Source organism: Sorghum bicolor, chromosome 2, assembly GCF_000003195.3.
Source record: "Sorghum bicolor cultivar BTx623 chromosome 2, Sorghum_bicolor_NCBIv3, whole genome shotgun sequence".
In the NCBI taxonomy this organism is placed as follows: domain Eukaryota; kingdom Viridiplantae; phylum Streptophyta; class Magnoliopsida; order Poales; family Poaceae; genus Sorghum; species Sorghum bicolor.
Genome location: NC_012871.2, coordinates 60,823,219 through 60,840,540, shown reverse-complemented (window position 1 = coordinate 60,840,540; position 17,322 = coordinate 60,823,219). Strand labels below are relative to the sequence as shown.

Below are 17,322 nucleotides of genomic sequence, written 5' to 3'. Positions count from 1 at the left end.
ATGGGCCTTGTTTAGTTTGAGAAAAATTTTGGATTTTGCTACTGTAGCACTTTCGTTTGTGACAAATATTATCCAATTATAGACTAACTAGGATCAAAAGATTCGTCTCGCGATTTACATGTAAACTGCGGAATTAGTTTTAGTTTTCGTCTATATTTAATGCTTCATGCATGTGCCGCAAGATTCGATGTGACGAAGAATCTTGAAAAATTTTAGAAACTAAACAAGGCCCAATAGTTGGCATGACCTTTTTTTTCCTGTTGAGTGGAGCTTCCCTGTGACGACACCGATGAGTTTGCCTTTTCCTGCAGTCTGACTTCTGAGGCCTTGCCTCAAGGCCGTGTTTAGTTCCTGAAAAGAAAAATTTCTTAACATTATAGTACTTTCGATTGTTTGTGGTAATTATTATCCAACCATGGACTAAGGCCTTGTTTAGATCCAATTTTTTTTGGATTTTGACACTGTAACACTTTCGTTTTTATTTGACAAACATTGTCCAATCATAGAGTAACTAGGCTTAAAAGATTCGTCTCGTGATTTACAGGCAAACTGTGCAGTTAGTTATCTTTTTTATCTATATTTAATTTTCCATACATGTGCCACAAGATTTGATGTGATAGGGAATCTTGTAAAGTTTTGGGTCTTTGGGTGCATCTAAACAAGGCCTAACTAGGCTCAAAAGTTTTGTCTCGTAAATTCCGACCAAACTGTGCAATTAGTTTTTATTTTCGACTATATTTAATACTCTATACATGCGTCTAAAGATTCGATGTGACAGAGAATCTTGAAAAATTTTGTGTTTTTTGGTGAAAGTAAACAAGGCCTTGCGTTGATGTAGAAGAGAATAGAACCATCTTATCAGAACTTGCTCCGTTCGCTTAAGCTTAGCTGTCGAATATCAGTTATTCAGTAGTATTTTTCTCTTACAATAAATTAGAAGTGTTTTTCTCTCGGGGCTGTTTTGATTGTGCTCCCAAATAAGGCAGTCTAGCCATACATGAATCATAGATATTGGATTTTAGGCCTTGTTTAATTCCTAAAAATTTTCAAGATTTCCCATCACACGAATCTTTGTACGCATGCATGAAGCATTATATATAGATAAAAATAAAAACTAATTGTACAATTTGTCTGTATTACGAGACGAATATTTTAAGTCTAGTTACTCTATAATTGGATAATAATTGTCACATACAAACGAAAGTGCTACAGTAGTCAAAGCCAAAAAATTTTGCAAACCGAACAAGGCGTTAGTCGTGTGGGGCTGAGAGGCTGAGATGTGAGATCATTGCCTGGCCGGTGAGTTATCTTTGCCGGGACACGATCCAGATGAATCCGTTCTTTGCGTCAAGACTTGCCATTGATTGTTCATTTCCCCTCACATTTCGAGAAAGGTCAGTTGCTTAGGGCTGACATCGTTGCCTGGTCGGCGTCAACACCTTACCACCGATTGCTCGTTTTCCCCCCCTCATTTCGAGACGGTCTCAACTGCTAAAATTTCTTTTGGAACTTGTGAATTTCTGCATGGTATTGCAGTAGCAACTTCCTCGTAAAAGAGAACCAGCTCGAAGGTGAAATTCTGAAGGGTCAAGTGTCATTGTCTCATGAGTCATGGTCATGGCCAACAAAAACTGTCGGCCTGTAATGGACGTGTGTTGCACGGTGACATGCCTCACGAGGAGTCACGACTCACGAGTGTGCATTGCGTCCGCAGGGAGCTCACGCCGATCATCACGGCATCGGTCACGACTCACGAGTGATCATGAGCACGGACAAATCGCTCCAAGCCTCCAAGCACAGGATAATGGAAATTGAGAGAAAAGAATGAAAATACCATGCCACAAGAGGAATAGTAGATACAGGAGGAAGGTAACGTTGCCATCTATGACATGGTCCTGGACACGTGAAAATGAAAACAAAGAGGGAGATATAGGCGCAGGCGCCGCAACAGAAATTCGTTCGCTCCAAAGGGAACATCCCCATAAACTGGAATTTGGCAATAGTTTGATGTCCTCGTTAGGGCACTAGTAGGCCCGAAGAGAGAAGTGTCCATAGTGAAGATATCGAGGATTCTCATTATTGCACTCCAAAAGTACAGCTAACTTTAGGATTTGATTTATTCAGAAATTGTATATACAGTGAAATTTAATCAAACCGACCATTCTTATATTTTTTGGGTTAGATTTTCACTCCCTAGACGCAACTTCGCCCTTCTCCGCTGGCGGTACGGTGTTGACACTTGAGTGGATCTGCACATTGTTTTAATTTGCAGACACACAGTAATGTCCTACTCTCAAGAGCGCGATGGTAGAACGACTGGCCTCGTGCGCAAACCGTATGCTCAAGTGCCCCACCTCCCTTTTTCCGATGATCACGACAACACTGAGCTTGGCCCATTTGCCACGCACGCCTGAGTCCGAGACCGCCAATTTTGGTGCCCGATCAATCAGAGGCAAGTCACGCTCCAACCCAACCTTTGGTCTACTTTTCTGTTCCCCTTCATTAGTGAATGAACCAATCAAACGTCAAAACAACCGCAATCCCAACCGCAGCAAGCATGGTTGGGACTAGTGATGAAAACGAAAAAAAAAATCCCCATTCAGTCATTCACCCATTCCGTTTTCTATCAAATCGGTTTTTATCCCGTTTTTAATCTCTACTAGCAAAACATGGTCGTGCGTTACAACGGGACAAAAACTATCGTATATTTAGCCGTCAACAACGAGCATAGAAAAACGTTATGACACTATGCTAGCAGTTCTCTCTGCGTATGCTTGCTTCAGTGTTCAGTGTTCTTATATGAGATTCGGGTGCACGCCCACTCCGTATCGGTGAGTGGTTTGGCGGACTTAGTGTAGATAGGTCTGGGCATTCGGTATTACCGAACCGATCGGTTCAATACTTCTTTCTAGAAAATTTCGGTACCGAGGAAATTCGGTATCCGTAAATTCGGTTCGGTTCCGGTATTTACCAAATTTACCAAATAGATTTCAGCATGAGAGCATGATAGCCGATGCGGATGCGGCCAGCGCCGAGCCGATGCGGCGCTGGCGCTGGCACAAGGACAGGCGATGGCGCGCTGCACAAGGATGGCTACGAGCGGATGCTAGATGCGGCGCTGGCGACTGGCGAGCAGTGAGCGGATGCGGCGCTTTGTGCGAGGAGCCGAGCACTGGGGCGGCGCGGCTGTTGCGCCGGCGCTGGCGTGCGCGCACGAGGCGCGAGCTGTGACTGCGATTGCGAGGCGACGGGCCGCAAGCGCAGGGGGCGTCGAGATCGGGCGACTGTGGCGGCGGGCCGCGAGCGCAGAGGGTGTCGGGGTCGGGCGACTGCGGCTGCGGCGTTGCGTCTGCATGAGCCACTGAGGAGCTAGGATTTCGTTTCTGTCACTATCAGTCATTAAGTTGAGAACCTGAGACCCCGAGAGAGGATAAGCTTATATGGGCTGTTGCTGGGCCTCCATATTTCGGTACATGGATCGGTATTTCAGTAAATCGAGATCCAGAACCGAGTTTACCTCGGTAATTTCGGTACCTGAGAAATGGGAACCGAATAGGAACCGAATTTTTCGGTTTCAGTACTTTTCGGTTCGGTTCTAGATAATTTTGGTTCGGTTCTCGGTTTTTTATGCCAGGGCTAACTGTAGAGCCCCGTAGTGGTGCACACGGAGCTGGCATGGATGACGAGCCTTGAAACAATGCATAACACACGTAAAGTCTCAAGCCCCGCGGTGACAGATGTTGAGTCCCGTACCTTGCGGTGACACACGCCAAGCCACCCTAAACCCTAAACCCTAAACCCTAAACCCTAAACCCTAAACCCTAAACCCTATATCTCGTTCATGTGCGAATCCAGTCCGCCTTCACGTAGACATCACTCGTCACTTGGTTCTCGGTCATCAATCTTCATATAATGTCGCTCCACCTTGTTCGTTTGGCTGATAAGTCATGGCAGAAAGTATTGTTGGCTGATTTCTTATGAGAGAAAACACTGCTGAATAGCTGGCAGATTCGGCAGATAAGCTAAAACTGAGCACAAAAAATACTGAACAAGGTACGTTCATGAGTACACCCGAGTCCTTGAAATACTAAAAAATACTGAAAAGCAAGTACTGAACAATACTAAATTTTGTTCAATACAATACTTTGATGTAGAATAGTATTATATATATTTATATTTATATTTATATATATAACTACACATACGTGTAGAAAAGAATTTCCATATATATATATATATATATATATATATATATATATATATATATATATATATATATATATATATATATACCACGTACGGGAGAGGCCATGGCTGCAAGGCAGCAAGGCCACATGCCCAACAGGCGGAGGGGAGAGCAGTCCACAATGGACACGAGTTACTGTCCCGGAGGCCTGCCACTAGAGAGCAGCTGGTCGGGGGCTGCTGCACGCAAGCGTGCATCCGCGCGGGCTAGGGGACGGCGTACACGCTTGCCGTCTCTGTGAAAGTGCGCTGGGCTTGCTGCTGTCCGTGAAAGCGCGATGGGCCTGCTGCTGCACGAGATGACGAGAAGGAAGAGCACTTTACAACGGCATGCGGAGGGGAGAGCAGTCCACAACGGACACGAGTTACTGTCCCGGTTCGTTTAGTGTCTCTAGTAACGTCGCGGAGGAGGAGAGGAGCAGACCAAAAAATTTCCACACAAAAAAGCTAAAATTTTGCCTCTTTAGTATTAACAATTATATATCTTTGTTTTATGTTAATACATATAAGAGCATCTTCAACTGTTTGGTAAAATTTGTTTCTGAAATCTTGTTATTGGTCAACTCCTAAAATAATATGGGGAGGAAAAAAGATCTCATCTCCAACAGTTTCACAAATTTCATTTCCAAAACCCCCAAAACCCACTAACAAAACAGAGAGCCCCGCTAAGCGAACGAAGAGCCCCGCTAAGCATAAGAAGAAAGACTGATGCCAAGCACAAAGCCCGCGCGCATATTTGCACGCTAGACAGGGAGATATGCCAAGTTAAAAAAGATGAGAAATTGATATGCCAAACTAGAGAGGGTTTTTTTTTCACTATGCTAAAAAAATTATAGATGGCAAGTCATTTGCAAAACTGTTGGAGATGCTCTTAAGTCATTTGGCATGGAAGGGAACATTATATTCATCTTTATACATGTATATTGTTGTATGACTTTATACATGCATACTTGAAATATTAGATCATGTGATCATAACTAAATTTTTTGGCTCTCCATCCGTATTTGTCTGTTTCCGTGTGTCTACATATTTGATTTCATTTCAAATTTGGACTTTTCCAAACCCAATCTTGCTTCCCCTAGAAAATATAGAAACAAAAAAAAGTAAAAGATGAGTTTTTTCATCATTTCCATCTGTGTTCATCCCTACTTCAGACCGAGCACTATCAGAAAAAATTCATATAGTAAATATTTAAAATAAAAACTTTAAAAACAATAATTAAGATTATGTTTAGATTGGATTCTAAATTTGGATTTTGAATAATAATAACAATCTCTTATGTTTCTTGGATTTTGTGTCTGTGTCTTAGAATCCTCAAAAATTCTAGGATGTTTGGAGGAGATTTTAAGAATTTTTCTATACAGATTCTTAGAATCTGTGTGGATCTAAACAGTACCTAAGTACCCAATTAAATTTACATTGCAATAACCTTTCTTTTACTATAAATGCTTCAAAAGAAGTTCCTTTGGGTATACATTTAGAAAATATTTTGTTGAAAAATAATTTTCTCATGAGTATCAATCATTTTTTAAAGGCGAAAATGTTTTGTGTTCACAAGGAAAATGTGCATGAAAAATATGGTAATATTCACTTGACCTGTTACTTCTTCTATGTAACTATACTAGTTCTATGAGTTGTAATCTAAATTATGCATTATTCGTAAGATGTTCTGGATTGTTCTCCTAGGATTCTTGAATTTTTCCTAATATTTATGAGTTCCATATATATCATTAATTCATTGTGATTTTCTCATGTATCATTATTTTAATGGTTACATCTTTGTTAACAATAGAACATTTATATTTTAAGTACAAATATGTTCTTCAAAAATATAGGTTATGTTTCTCGAGAACATGCATTATCATTTTCTTCCAAATGCTAAAACATCGCTTCTGAACATGGACATTTGTGATAAAATATACCTTTTAACTTTTTTATTTTCTATTTACAATGTTTTCATGAACACTTCATTTTTTTTATTTCTTCTTATTTCTTTTTTCTTGTTTAGTTATTGTTTTCTCTCTCTTTGTTACTTTTATTGCAAATGCCTCTCTGCATGCTCTATTTTTTATTTTTTAGTAATTCATTTCGATTAACATGTACATCATTTTTTTCATTGTGATATACTTTTCCTATGAAGAAGAATCATATTTTATTTTAACATGATGAAGATGCTCCTATGGTTTATTTTGCTATATTCCTATACTACCCTGATATATATATTCCATGATGTCTTTTGAATTGTTTCCTTTTGTTCACTTTTTGTATCCATGGATTGTTCATATGATCTTTTAGCTTTGTTTATTTTCTAGGGTCTATTTTGAAATGGTATAATTAATATGATTCATAGTATACTTTTTATATTCATATAGTACTCATGAGTTGTTATGGAGTGTGTTTTGTATTGATTTCATATGACATGTTCCATGATGTATTTGAATTGTTGTTATGGTATTCATGAGTTGTTCAATGGTGTGTTTTATTATCGTTCCTATATTCTTTGAGTTGTTCTATAGTGTACATCTCATCATCTTCATAATATTTCTGAGATGTTTCATGGTTTATTTTTTTATTACTCCATATTGTTCATTAGATGTTACATGATATACTTTAATCATTCTAATATTATGTTTCATGGTGTACTACGAATTGCTCTCATAGACTTCTTGGATGTTCCATGATGTGTTTTTAATTATACCTACATTGTTCATGTTTGGTTATATTTTACTCTTCATATTTCTTTGTTGACAAGGCGGAACATTTTTTCTAAACATAGAATATTGTCCTGCTCAATAAAAATACAATCTTCTATTTTCATGCAAAAATTACTCTTCAACCAAAGTTTATCTAAATACTCCGTATATTTAACTGGAGTATTGTCTTCAAGGACTTTTTTATAATATATACACAATGATGTTACTGGAATTTAATTGCTGATTTGTAAACCGCAGCCTTTTAAGTTTCAAAATTCTAGCACATCTGCTGAGGTAAACAAGCCACCCAGATTGTTTCTTGGAAGATCCCGTACGCTGCTAGGCAGGCAGGCACGTCGGCCCATGCGGCACCCACACACATCAGTACACCACGTAGTACACATCAAAAGAAAAATTACTTCAACACCTTACTTCCAAGCCCAAACACTATGCTAGCACATGTTCCCTCATTTTGCTGGCCCAATGGCTCGAGGCCCATTGTCAATTTCTCCCGAAGTCCCGATCAGTTTCTCTTGCCGATTGTGGGCGATTGTGGGGTGTGGCGTCAATTCATCTTGGACATCGTCTGTTCGTCTCGTGAGTCCCAATCGACAACGTACTCCAATCACCAATACCCCGTCTCTCTCTCTCAAGTCTCATGCAACTCGTAGTCGTCCTCGCCGGCGGCGCCACCACAGTGGACGTGCGGCCGTGCGGGCCAGGCACCAGCCGGCGCGCCGCAGGCGGCCCCCAGCTCATGTGGCGGGCGATTCGACCCCGGCATGACAGAGCACGGACGAACCCAGCGCTCGGAAGGCGATGGCTGCTGTGCGTGCGCCGAGGCCCGAGGACACACTGCGGCACGGAAGGTACAACACGGTAACAGCAACGACGTCGTCACAAAGGTTGTCCAGTGCCATTGCGCTCCACAGGTCTTGTTGGGCTGCCGCGCTATATACGCCTCTACTACAGCCACGTTGTTTCGATGGTTTTCTATCGTTATCGATCTGCTTTCGATCGATTTTTTTTTTATTTCCAGTATTAATGTGAAAGCGAAAGTTAAAGTGATATGTGGCCTAATTGTCAACCTTTTGAGAGTTCTGATGTTTTGTTAACCTTCTCCACCTCAATCCTTCATGCACACCCTAAGGCAATGGCTGCAGCCTAAAACAAAGACTTGCGTCGTGTATTAAACTAAGGACCCGATCGAGCTGTACAAATGCAAGTACACTATATTTCAGTGGCAGCTTAGCTGACTTTGGGCTGGCTCTGCCGAATGAGAATGGTGCCAAGTGCCAGTTACCTTAGATAATGTTGGACACCTAATCCAACAAGCTAAGCACTGAATTAGTTCAATGTACAGGAGTTAGTACCTGCAGTAGCTACCTTCGTGGCTCCGTGTAAGAAAATCGAGTCAACTCTGCGTTATCGTAAATTATTTGTGTCAGCTGAAGTCGTACGTACGTCAAGCACTGGAAGCTGGCATATATAATAGTTGCATTCCAAACTCCAACAAAGTCGTCGTCCCCATTTTCCTCTCATCCTCTCCGCATGGAGTTATCAGCATGGGCGTCCCTTTCCGCCGTGGTGCTCAGCACCGTCCTGTTCCTGATCGGAGCTATCCACGCACGCAGGCGCCGGCGCCCATCCATATCCAACAGCCTGCCGGGCCCCAAGCCGTGGCCGGTCATCGGCAACTTCAACCTCCTCGGCGCGCTCCCGCACCGCTCCCTCGACGCGCTGTCCAAGCTCCACGGCCCGCTGATGCGCGTGCAGTTCGGCTCCTTCCCCGTCGTCATCGCGTCGTCCGTCGACATGGCCAGGTTCTTCCTCAAGACCCACGACTCGGCGTTCATCGACCGGCCCAAGATGGCGGCGGGCAAGTACACCACCTACAACTACTCCAACATCGCCTGGAGCCCCTACGGCGCCTACTGGCGGCAGGCGCGCAAGATCTGCGCCGACGAGCTCTTCAGCGCCAGGCGGCTAGAGTCCTTGGAGCACGTTCGCCGGGAGGAGGTGCACGCGCTGCTGCGGGACCTGCACGGGACGGCGCCGGGGCAGGTCGTGCAGCTCAAGGAGCGCCTGTCCACGATGAGCCTGAACATCATCGCCCGCATGGTTCTGGGCAGGAAGTGCGTGGAGAATGAGGTGGTCACCAGTGGCGGGGGATCCGTGACGACGTGGAGGGAGTTCAGGTGGATGCTCGACGAGCTGTTCTTGCTCAACGGCGTGCTCAACGTCGGCGACTGGATCCCTTGGGTGTCGTGGCTGGACCTGCAGGGGTACGTCAGGAGGATGAAGAGGGTGGGCAGGATGTTCGATCGATTCATGGAGAACGTGGTGGAGGAGCACAACGAGCGGCGTCTGCGCGAGGGAGACGAGTTCGTGCCGCAGGACATGGTCGACAGGCTGCTTCAGCTCGCCGACGATCCCAGCCTCGACGTCAAGCTCACTCGAGACAGCGTTAAAGCCTTCACTCAGGTTTATTGTCTTGTCTCTGTATGTACTACACGAAAATTCCTAATGCTGATCCGTAACAAAAGTTGCTCAGCATGCATGCCTACATGCTTGGATTCGATGGCTGACACTGACAGGACCTCGTCGCCGGCGGCACAGAGAGCGCCGCGGTAATCGTCGAGTGGGGCATCTCAGAGCTCATGAAGAATCCCGACGTCTTCGCCAAGGCCACCGAGGAGCTGGACGGCGTCATCGGCCGCGACCGCTGGGTCACGGAGAAGGACATGCCTCGCCTCCCATACATGGACGCCATCGTCAAGGAGACCATGCGCTTGCATATGGTCGTGCCCCTGCTGTCGCCGCGCTTGTCTCGCGAGGACACGTCCGTGGGCGGAAGATACGACATCCCCGCGGGCACGCGCGTGCTCATCAACGCGTGGACCATCAGCCGCGACCCGGCGCTGTGGGACGCGCCCGAGGAGTTCTGGCCGGAGCGGTTCGTCGGGAGCAAGATCGACGTCAAGGGCCAGGACTTCGAGCTGCTCCCATTCGGTTCCGGCCGGCGGATGTGCCCCGGTTACAGCCTCGGGCTGAAGGTGATCCAGGTGACCCTCGTCAACCTGTTGCACGGGTTTGCGTGGAGGCTCCCGGATGGCATGACGAAGGAAGAGCTGAGCATGGAGGAAGTCTTCGGCCTGTCCACGCCGCGCAAGTTCCCGCTCCAGGCCGTCGTCGAGCCCAAGCTTCCGGCCCGCCTGTACACTGCTTGATGAACTCGAATCGCATTTGGCTGGGCCATTATAACGTGGTTCTGTTGAGGCCTGCCGGTTTGCCGAGTTACCGCTGCAACCTACAGTGTCTGCCTATCTCGGATGCCTGGAGCCCAAGAGCCCAGCTAGCTTTCTCCGTTTCTCGCCCAATTTCATTCTCATGGTCGTTGAGTAGTTTTTAATCTAGCGAACGATCCGGTCGCTGTGGGGGTATAAACCCCTATACCCTCATGGGCCTATATGGGCCGCACCATCAGAGGTGGCTCGGCCCACAAGATGAAGACGTGCGGCGCACGACTGGTCGGCGTGCACCGCAAGGCTACAAGATTTTGTACCAAATAGGATACTTTGCTTGTAACTCTGTCCCTTCAGGATATATAAGGAGGGGCAGGGGTCCCCTAGAGGACAGATCATACATCATATTCTCTCAACACAAATCAATACAACCAGACGCAGGACGTAGGTATTACGCCAACTCGGCGGCCGAACCTGGATAAAAAGCTTGTCCGTGTCTTGCGTCACCATCGAGTTCGTAGTTTGCGCACCGTCTACCGATAAACTACTACCGTGGGTATACCCCAAGGTAGACTGCCGACCAGCTTTCGTCGACAGTGGCGCGCCAGGTAGGGGGTGTGCGTACAGCTCTTCCGACGAACAAGATGGCCATCATCCCTGACTTCGCGGCCATGGCGGGCGACTTCACGTTCACCGTCAGCTTCAACAACTTCACCGCCATGACCACGGAGGAGGTGTAGATCCGATCTGCGCCAACCACTTCTTCATCGACGTCGGCGGCGGCTTCAACCACGCTGGCTACGACTCCGACTACTCCAGCAACGTCTCCGACCACGCCGACAACGCGTCACCCGCTTCCCTGCTACAAAGGGAGGCAGATCGACAACACCGACCTGCTCGGGCCATCGACCAAATTGTTTAGCCTACTTGCTCTGACCACCAGTCGCAATAATAATCGCCGCAAAGAACGACGCTACGACAACAGCGACCACCGTCATGACAAGTCGAAAAGCTCGAGGGCCGGACAATTTTGTCGTCACCGACTAGACTTTCATCCAAAGATAAGTACACTTCTAATATCTTATTTATTTTTGGCATAATATTTTTTATTATCCTTCAAAAACAACTTTTTGTTTAGTCACACTAGTTTTTTCTCCTACACGAGCTTTCCAGAGCCGGTACTGTCTCCGACTCCTCCCTACACGTGCACGAGATCCGCCCTCTGCGTTCCGGGTGGTCGGCAGTAGCTCTCTGGCGAGGCTGGCAATCCCACGCGTGTCTAGGTTCCGCACCTCATGCTGATTGTTGGCTAGACCAGAGCTGGTACAAGCTCTAGGATGAATTAACTACTTGTGCTAATTTTATAACAAAAAATCTAAAACTTATCTCAGTACTGATTTTTATCTAAAGTTTATTTATACATCATGTACTATCTATTATTTATATTTATTTTTCAGGGGTTTGGCCCAGTCGACAAGCTACGCTCGGGGACTCGTCGACTATTCCCTACGCTGTGCCCGGGGACTGCTCCGACCACCGAGCACGTTTACGTTCCCAACCACGCTCGGGGACTTGTCGACTACTCTCTATGCTATGCTCGAAGACTGTGCCGACCACCGAGTACGTTTACGTTCCCAACCACGCTCGGGGACTTGTCCGTCGGTCCCTACGCCGTGCTCGAGGACTGTGCCGACCACCGAGCACTATACGCTCGGGGATTGGTCGACCAGCCCACCAATTTAAGAACTTGGGGACTGCACCGACCACCGAGCACTATACGCTCGGGGACTGGTCGACCAGCCCACCAATTTGAGAATTCGGGGACTGCACCGACCACCGAGCACTATACGCTCAGGGACTGGTCGACCAGCCCACCATGAGAATTCGGGGACTGTACCGACCACCGAGCGTTATATGCTCGGAGACTGGTCGATTAGTCTATTCAATTGCAGACGAGCATGATATGCTCGGGGACTGGTAAATTCAATTTTTTAGACCTTGCTACAAGGCTCATACTTCGCCTTCCAGCAAGCTCGGGGACTACATCGGTACGATGCATCTGGCGATGCATCTCAGTTTCAGAATTTCTTTAAGAACTTTTCTTTTGACCCTGGCACCACGTGTCTACGTCACCTACTACCAGGCTCGGGGACTAAGTGGGCACACTTCACCTTGCGGTGAATATGCTTGCTATTTTGAGGTCTATACTTTTCAGAAAAGTAAAGTGGGCACACTTCACCAGGAAAGAAATCTTTTTTAATTAAGAGCACCATGCATTCTTCGAACAACCTGCTTCTTCGATGTCAATGTTGATCAACTGTCTTTTGAGTTTGTCAAAATACCGTTGCAACTGTTTGGGCGACTTTCCTGCTTATTGAAGACGTCAAGCCTCACTAATCGAAGAAGCTCAAGACGGCGTGTTACATCATAATACATGGTGCTCGGGGACTAGCTGTGGGGGTATAAACCCCTATACCCTCATGGGCCTATATGGGCCGCACCATCAGAGGTGGCTCGGCCCACAAGATGAAGACGTGCGGCGCACGACTGGTCGGCGTGCACCGCAAGGCTACAAGATTTTGTACCAAATAGGATACTTTGCTTGTAACTCTGTCCCTTCAGGATATATAAGGAGGGGCAGGGGTCCCCTAGAGGACAGATCATACATCATATTCTCTCAACACAAATCAATACAACCAGACGCAGGACGTAGGTATTACGCCAACTCGGCGGCCGAACCTGGATAAAAAGCTTGTCCGTGTCTTGCGTCACCATCGAGTTCGTAGTTTGCGCACCGTCTACCGATAAACTACTACCGTGGGTATACCCCAAGGTAGACTGCCGACCAGCTTTCGTCGACAGTCGCCCACCCTCCTTCCCTCACTTTCCTTTCCCTCTGCTCTTGACGTCATCATGAAAAAAACAAAATATTTATTTCAAATTGCTATAACTTTTGAATGATATATCTATTTTTAATTCTGTCTATACCGGTGTGTTCAACGTGACGAGACGAATAAAACTAGACCCACTTCTATATGTTTTGAAGATTTTTATTTTTAGTATCAATTTATGTATATTAACTTATAACATATAAGTTATATTGCTAACTTATTCTGCAAAGTTATGCTGCTAACCTATTCTGCTAAGTTCTATTGTATAACTTCTGTTTGTGTATAATAACTGTATAACTTTCTATATACATTAGTGTATTAGTTGTGTAACTTATGTACATTAAGTTGTAATGTGTAATTTATGCCTCCCTCTATTCCAAATTATAAAATATTTTAATTTTTCTACATATATTGATTTTGCTATGTGTATAGATATACAATTGTGTCTAGATAATAGTAAATTTAATTTAAAAAAGTCAATTACATTTTCCATGGCTATGCAGCACAACTTAGTTCATTAGGTTTATTGTACTGAGTTTATCTAAATTCTCTTTTTATGTATAGGCTACTAAGTACTAACTAACGAGATTAAGTTAGTGTACAAAGTTATATAAGTAACTTGTGTTTTCCATGTGATGCATGCTAGCTAACTTATTTGTCTAAGTTATTATTAACAGTAATGCATCTAACTTGTGTTTTGTATTTGTTATTTTAAATTTTATAATTTAATTATTTTACAAATCTACGAATTGAAGAAATAGATGCTGAGATTATCGCTGCACAAGTTTAAAAAGCAATTATTTTATCTTGGTTTTCCAAGGGTGCATCATCATTCTATGGAATGTATTATGTAGTATAAGTTGTAAAAGTTACTTTTATTTCATCCCCACATTTTTATAAACCCTCTTCCCATTTCCCAAATGTTTAGTTTTTCAAAAAAGAGAGAAAAAATGACTCTACAAACCTAAAAGAGAACGCATGAGAACGACTAAGTTAGCAATGTTGAGCTATTCCTCGAACTGAACTTATGTTGTCTACAAGCACTTCTAAGTTAGTACTGTTAAGTTTATCGTGAAAGTTATGTTTTTTAATTCCGTTTTATAAGTTATGAGCACATGCTTCTTAAAAAAATAAAAAATAATATTTAAGGATGGGTGATCTAGCAAAAGAAAGTGAAAAGAGAATCGAATGTCTTAAAAGAGAAAGAAAAATGATTTCTGTTCTGTCCAGAAATAGAAAGTAACATATGCATTGTCCGGAAAGAGAATGGTTGTCGGAAATTAACTGTTGCTTTCATTTCCACCGAACGTTCGTAGAATAGTGGCGTCGCGTGCCGTGCTGTATATTTTTTTTAACAACGTCCTATACTTTTGTCGATCTTGCTAAACGATATCATTGCTGACATGAAATACAAAAGCATAGAAAACTGGGAAAACTGGTATTTGAGACTAAACAAATACTAGTACCCCCTCCATACTGGTAATTTAAATTGTTTTAGACAAAGACATGGTCTCAAAAAACATAAACTTAACTTCTTATTTTTATCAAAAAAATTATCTAAAAATGATATATGTATATTTTTATGAAAGTAATTTTCAATAAAAATCTATTCATATATGGTTTTCCTATTTTTAAACTTAACAGCATAAAAAATATTCATGTTTTATATTTCCAATATTTAATCGAAGTCTTGTCCAAAATATTTTGAATTACCACTTTGGAGATAATATGAACAAATACGGAAAATCTATGTAGAAGTCCCAAAGTGGATAGTCTGTTCGCTTGAGCTTATCAGCCGAATCTGTCAGTCAGTCAGCAGTGTTTTTCTCTCACAACAAATCAGCCAACAGTACTTTTTGCCTTGACTTACAGCCAAACGAGAAACAACTTAAGAGCATATCAATCGGATCACCTTTCCCCTTTCCTTATAAAGTTCATATAAGAGATAGATTGAGAAAACTGAATTATATGTTACTATAGGAGAGATGGACTCTAGCAAATTGAGAAAATCTCTCCACTTTATGTAGGATATGCATGTGTCTGTGAAAAAAACTATCTCCTTTCTTTTCTCACCCTCTCGTCTCTCTAACGGTTGGGCGCCGATCCACGGTACGAGCATGAGAAGCAACAACCAGTCGTGGTGGCACAACGTGTAGGGCACGCCAGCCACGACAAGTCATGGGAGCAGCTTCTCGCGTTGGCACAACGGCCTTCTTCCATGGCACACAGGTAGAGGGTGGGCGGGCACAGTGACGGTGGAGGTGACCCAGCTAGTGACCACACATAAATGCTTGTCGAGAGGACCTCGGCGGTGGCGGATGAGTTGGTGGCCAAGGTTCGATGGGGGCATGACATAGTGGGTTCTGAAGGTCAGTGAGAGAGAGAGAGAGAGAGAGAGAGAGAGAGATCTTGTTCCCTATGTTTGAGGGATTGAGGGGTGATTTTCTCAATTGAGAAAAGTTTGAGGGAAAGTTTGTTGGATCATGATTTTCGACCTTAATCCCCTTTATTATTGGTTTTAAAGAAAGGGAATTCATTTTACTCAATCTCGTGGAGATGCTCTAGCCCCAAAGGATGTTGTGTAATTTCTTATGTACATAATAGCAAACATGCTCGTGTGTTGCAACATATGACCTAATCCATATTGGAATCAGACTTTCTATCATCACTAGGCGTGAATTATTCTAACTCATAAGAGCATTGGTCATATTAGTTCAGGTGGCACTTTTACAAATGCATAGTGGGGGAACAAGTACGATCTTGGAAAGATGTGTGGCTAGGCAAAAAACCCTCTAGCGAGGTTTACCCTAATCTTTTTCAAAACTGTGAGGCGCAAATACAATGATGTTGCAAACATCCTTGGGTCTGTACCACTCAATGTGTCTTTTAGACGAGGTTTGGTCAATACAAATAGGATGGTTTGGCTGGACCTAGTGTCAAAAGATGTGAATGATATTTTTCGATGGAACCTCACTAAGAATTGCATGTTCATAGTCTTATACATGCACTCAAATTTTATCCAAGAGGGTGTTCCTTCAGGCAAAAGTCCTCTCGGAAAATTAAAAATACCACTTAAAATTAAGATTGTCTTATGGCATCTAAAAAAGGGGGTGACCGTTACAAAAGATAATTTAGCCAAGAGGAACTGACAATGAAGTGTCAAGTTGTGTCTATTCAACATTTGTTCTTTGGCTACTACTTTGCATGCTCTGTTTGAAATTTTGTGCATATCACATTTGGAATTCAACCTCCTACTAGTTAAGCCAACCTACTTGGTTCCTAACTACACCAATTGCTAGGGGCTACAGCTCTGTGTTGGTCGATTTGGTTGTATAAAAATATTTTCTCTTTAATATAGGAATAGATTCACCAAAACATATAGAGGAATATTCCTAGGGATCAAGATCTAGCATTGGTCCATTGTCTCTCTCTCTCTCTCCTACTCTCTTCACTTACAGCGGAGGGGAATGATACCTTATCTTTTTGGAGGGACATGAGTGTCCTTAAATCTTGAAGAATATTTCTCCCTAGGATGACTCCATTCCCCAAGTCTGAAAACCAAACACTAAGGTGAACCCATTTTATTCTTGTCCTAGTCTAGAACCAAACACAAATTAAGAGACATGGAAAAAAGATAAGGATATATGGACATTTCGTCATTTCTGTCTATGGCTGTTTTAAAATGATTCACCAAAATGGTTTTAACTCTATAAGTGTGATTGTAATCCGTACTGTGGCAACGTTAGTTAGAGCCACTAAAATACATAGCACGTGGAAGTACACGTGATGCACGTGGAAGTACACGTGATGCAGACCTGGAGTAATAATCAACATGAAGGTTATAGCTTGGTTGGGCCTCGATGACCTAAAATGCAAGTAACCATTCAATCAGATAAAGTCAAGGAATGAATCAATGGCTAGGAAGATTAAAATGGTTTTCAAAATGTGGCATTTATATTAATTTATGTAGTTTTGTCATTGGCTATAAAAAATAGGAATTGTCTCTTGTTACTTTTCCTTTTAATTGAATTTGTTGGTTGTGTAAGATTGCTAGACAGCTGAGATAAAAGCAACCTTTTTTACGACATGTAGCAATGATTGAGAAAAAGACTGAAGCAAGCAATAAACAACAAGTCACAAACGTAGTTTCTTTACCCTCAAGGGCACATGACATCGCATTGTGAACCACAGCATTCACTTTGAGATTCGTGTCCAACAGAAAAGAGATAATAGAAAATTGTCTCTCGC

General features: G+C 43.5%; 1 protein-coding gene across 1 annotated transcript; it reads left to right on the top strand.

Moving 5' to 3' along the window:
- Window positions 8,480-10,380, top strand: LOC8062746 (cytochrome P450 71A1). The gene is made up of 2 exons (XM_002462409.2): window positions 8,480-9,422; window positions 9,536-10,380. The coding sequence occupies exons 1-2, from the start codon at window positions 8,490-8,492 to the stop codon at window positions 10,166-10,168; spliced, it is 1,566 nt and encodes a 521-aa protein (XP_002462454.1). The 5' UTR covers window positions 8,480-8,489; the 3' UTR covers window positions 10,169-10,380.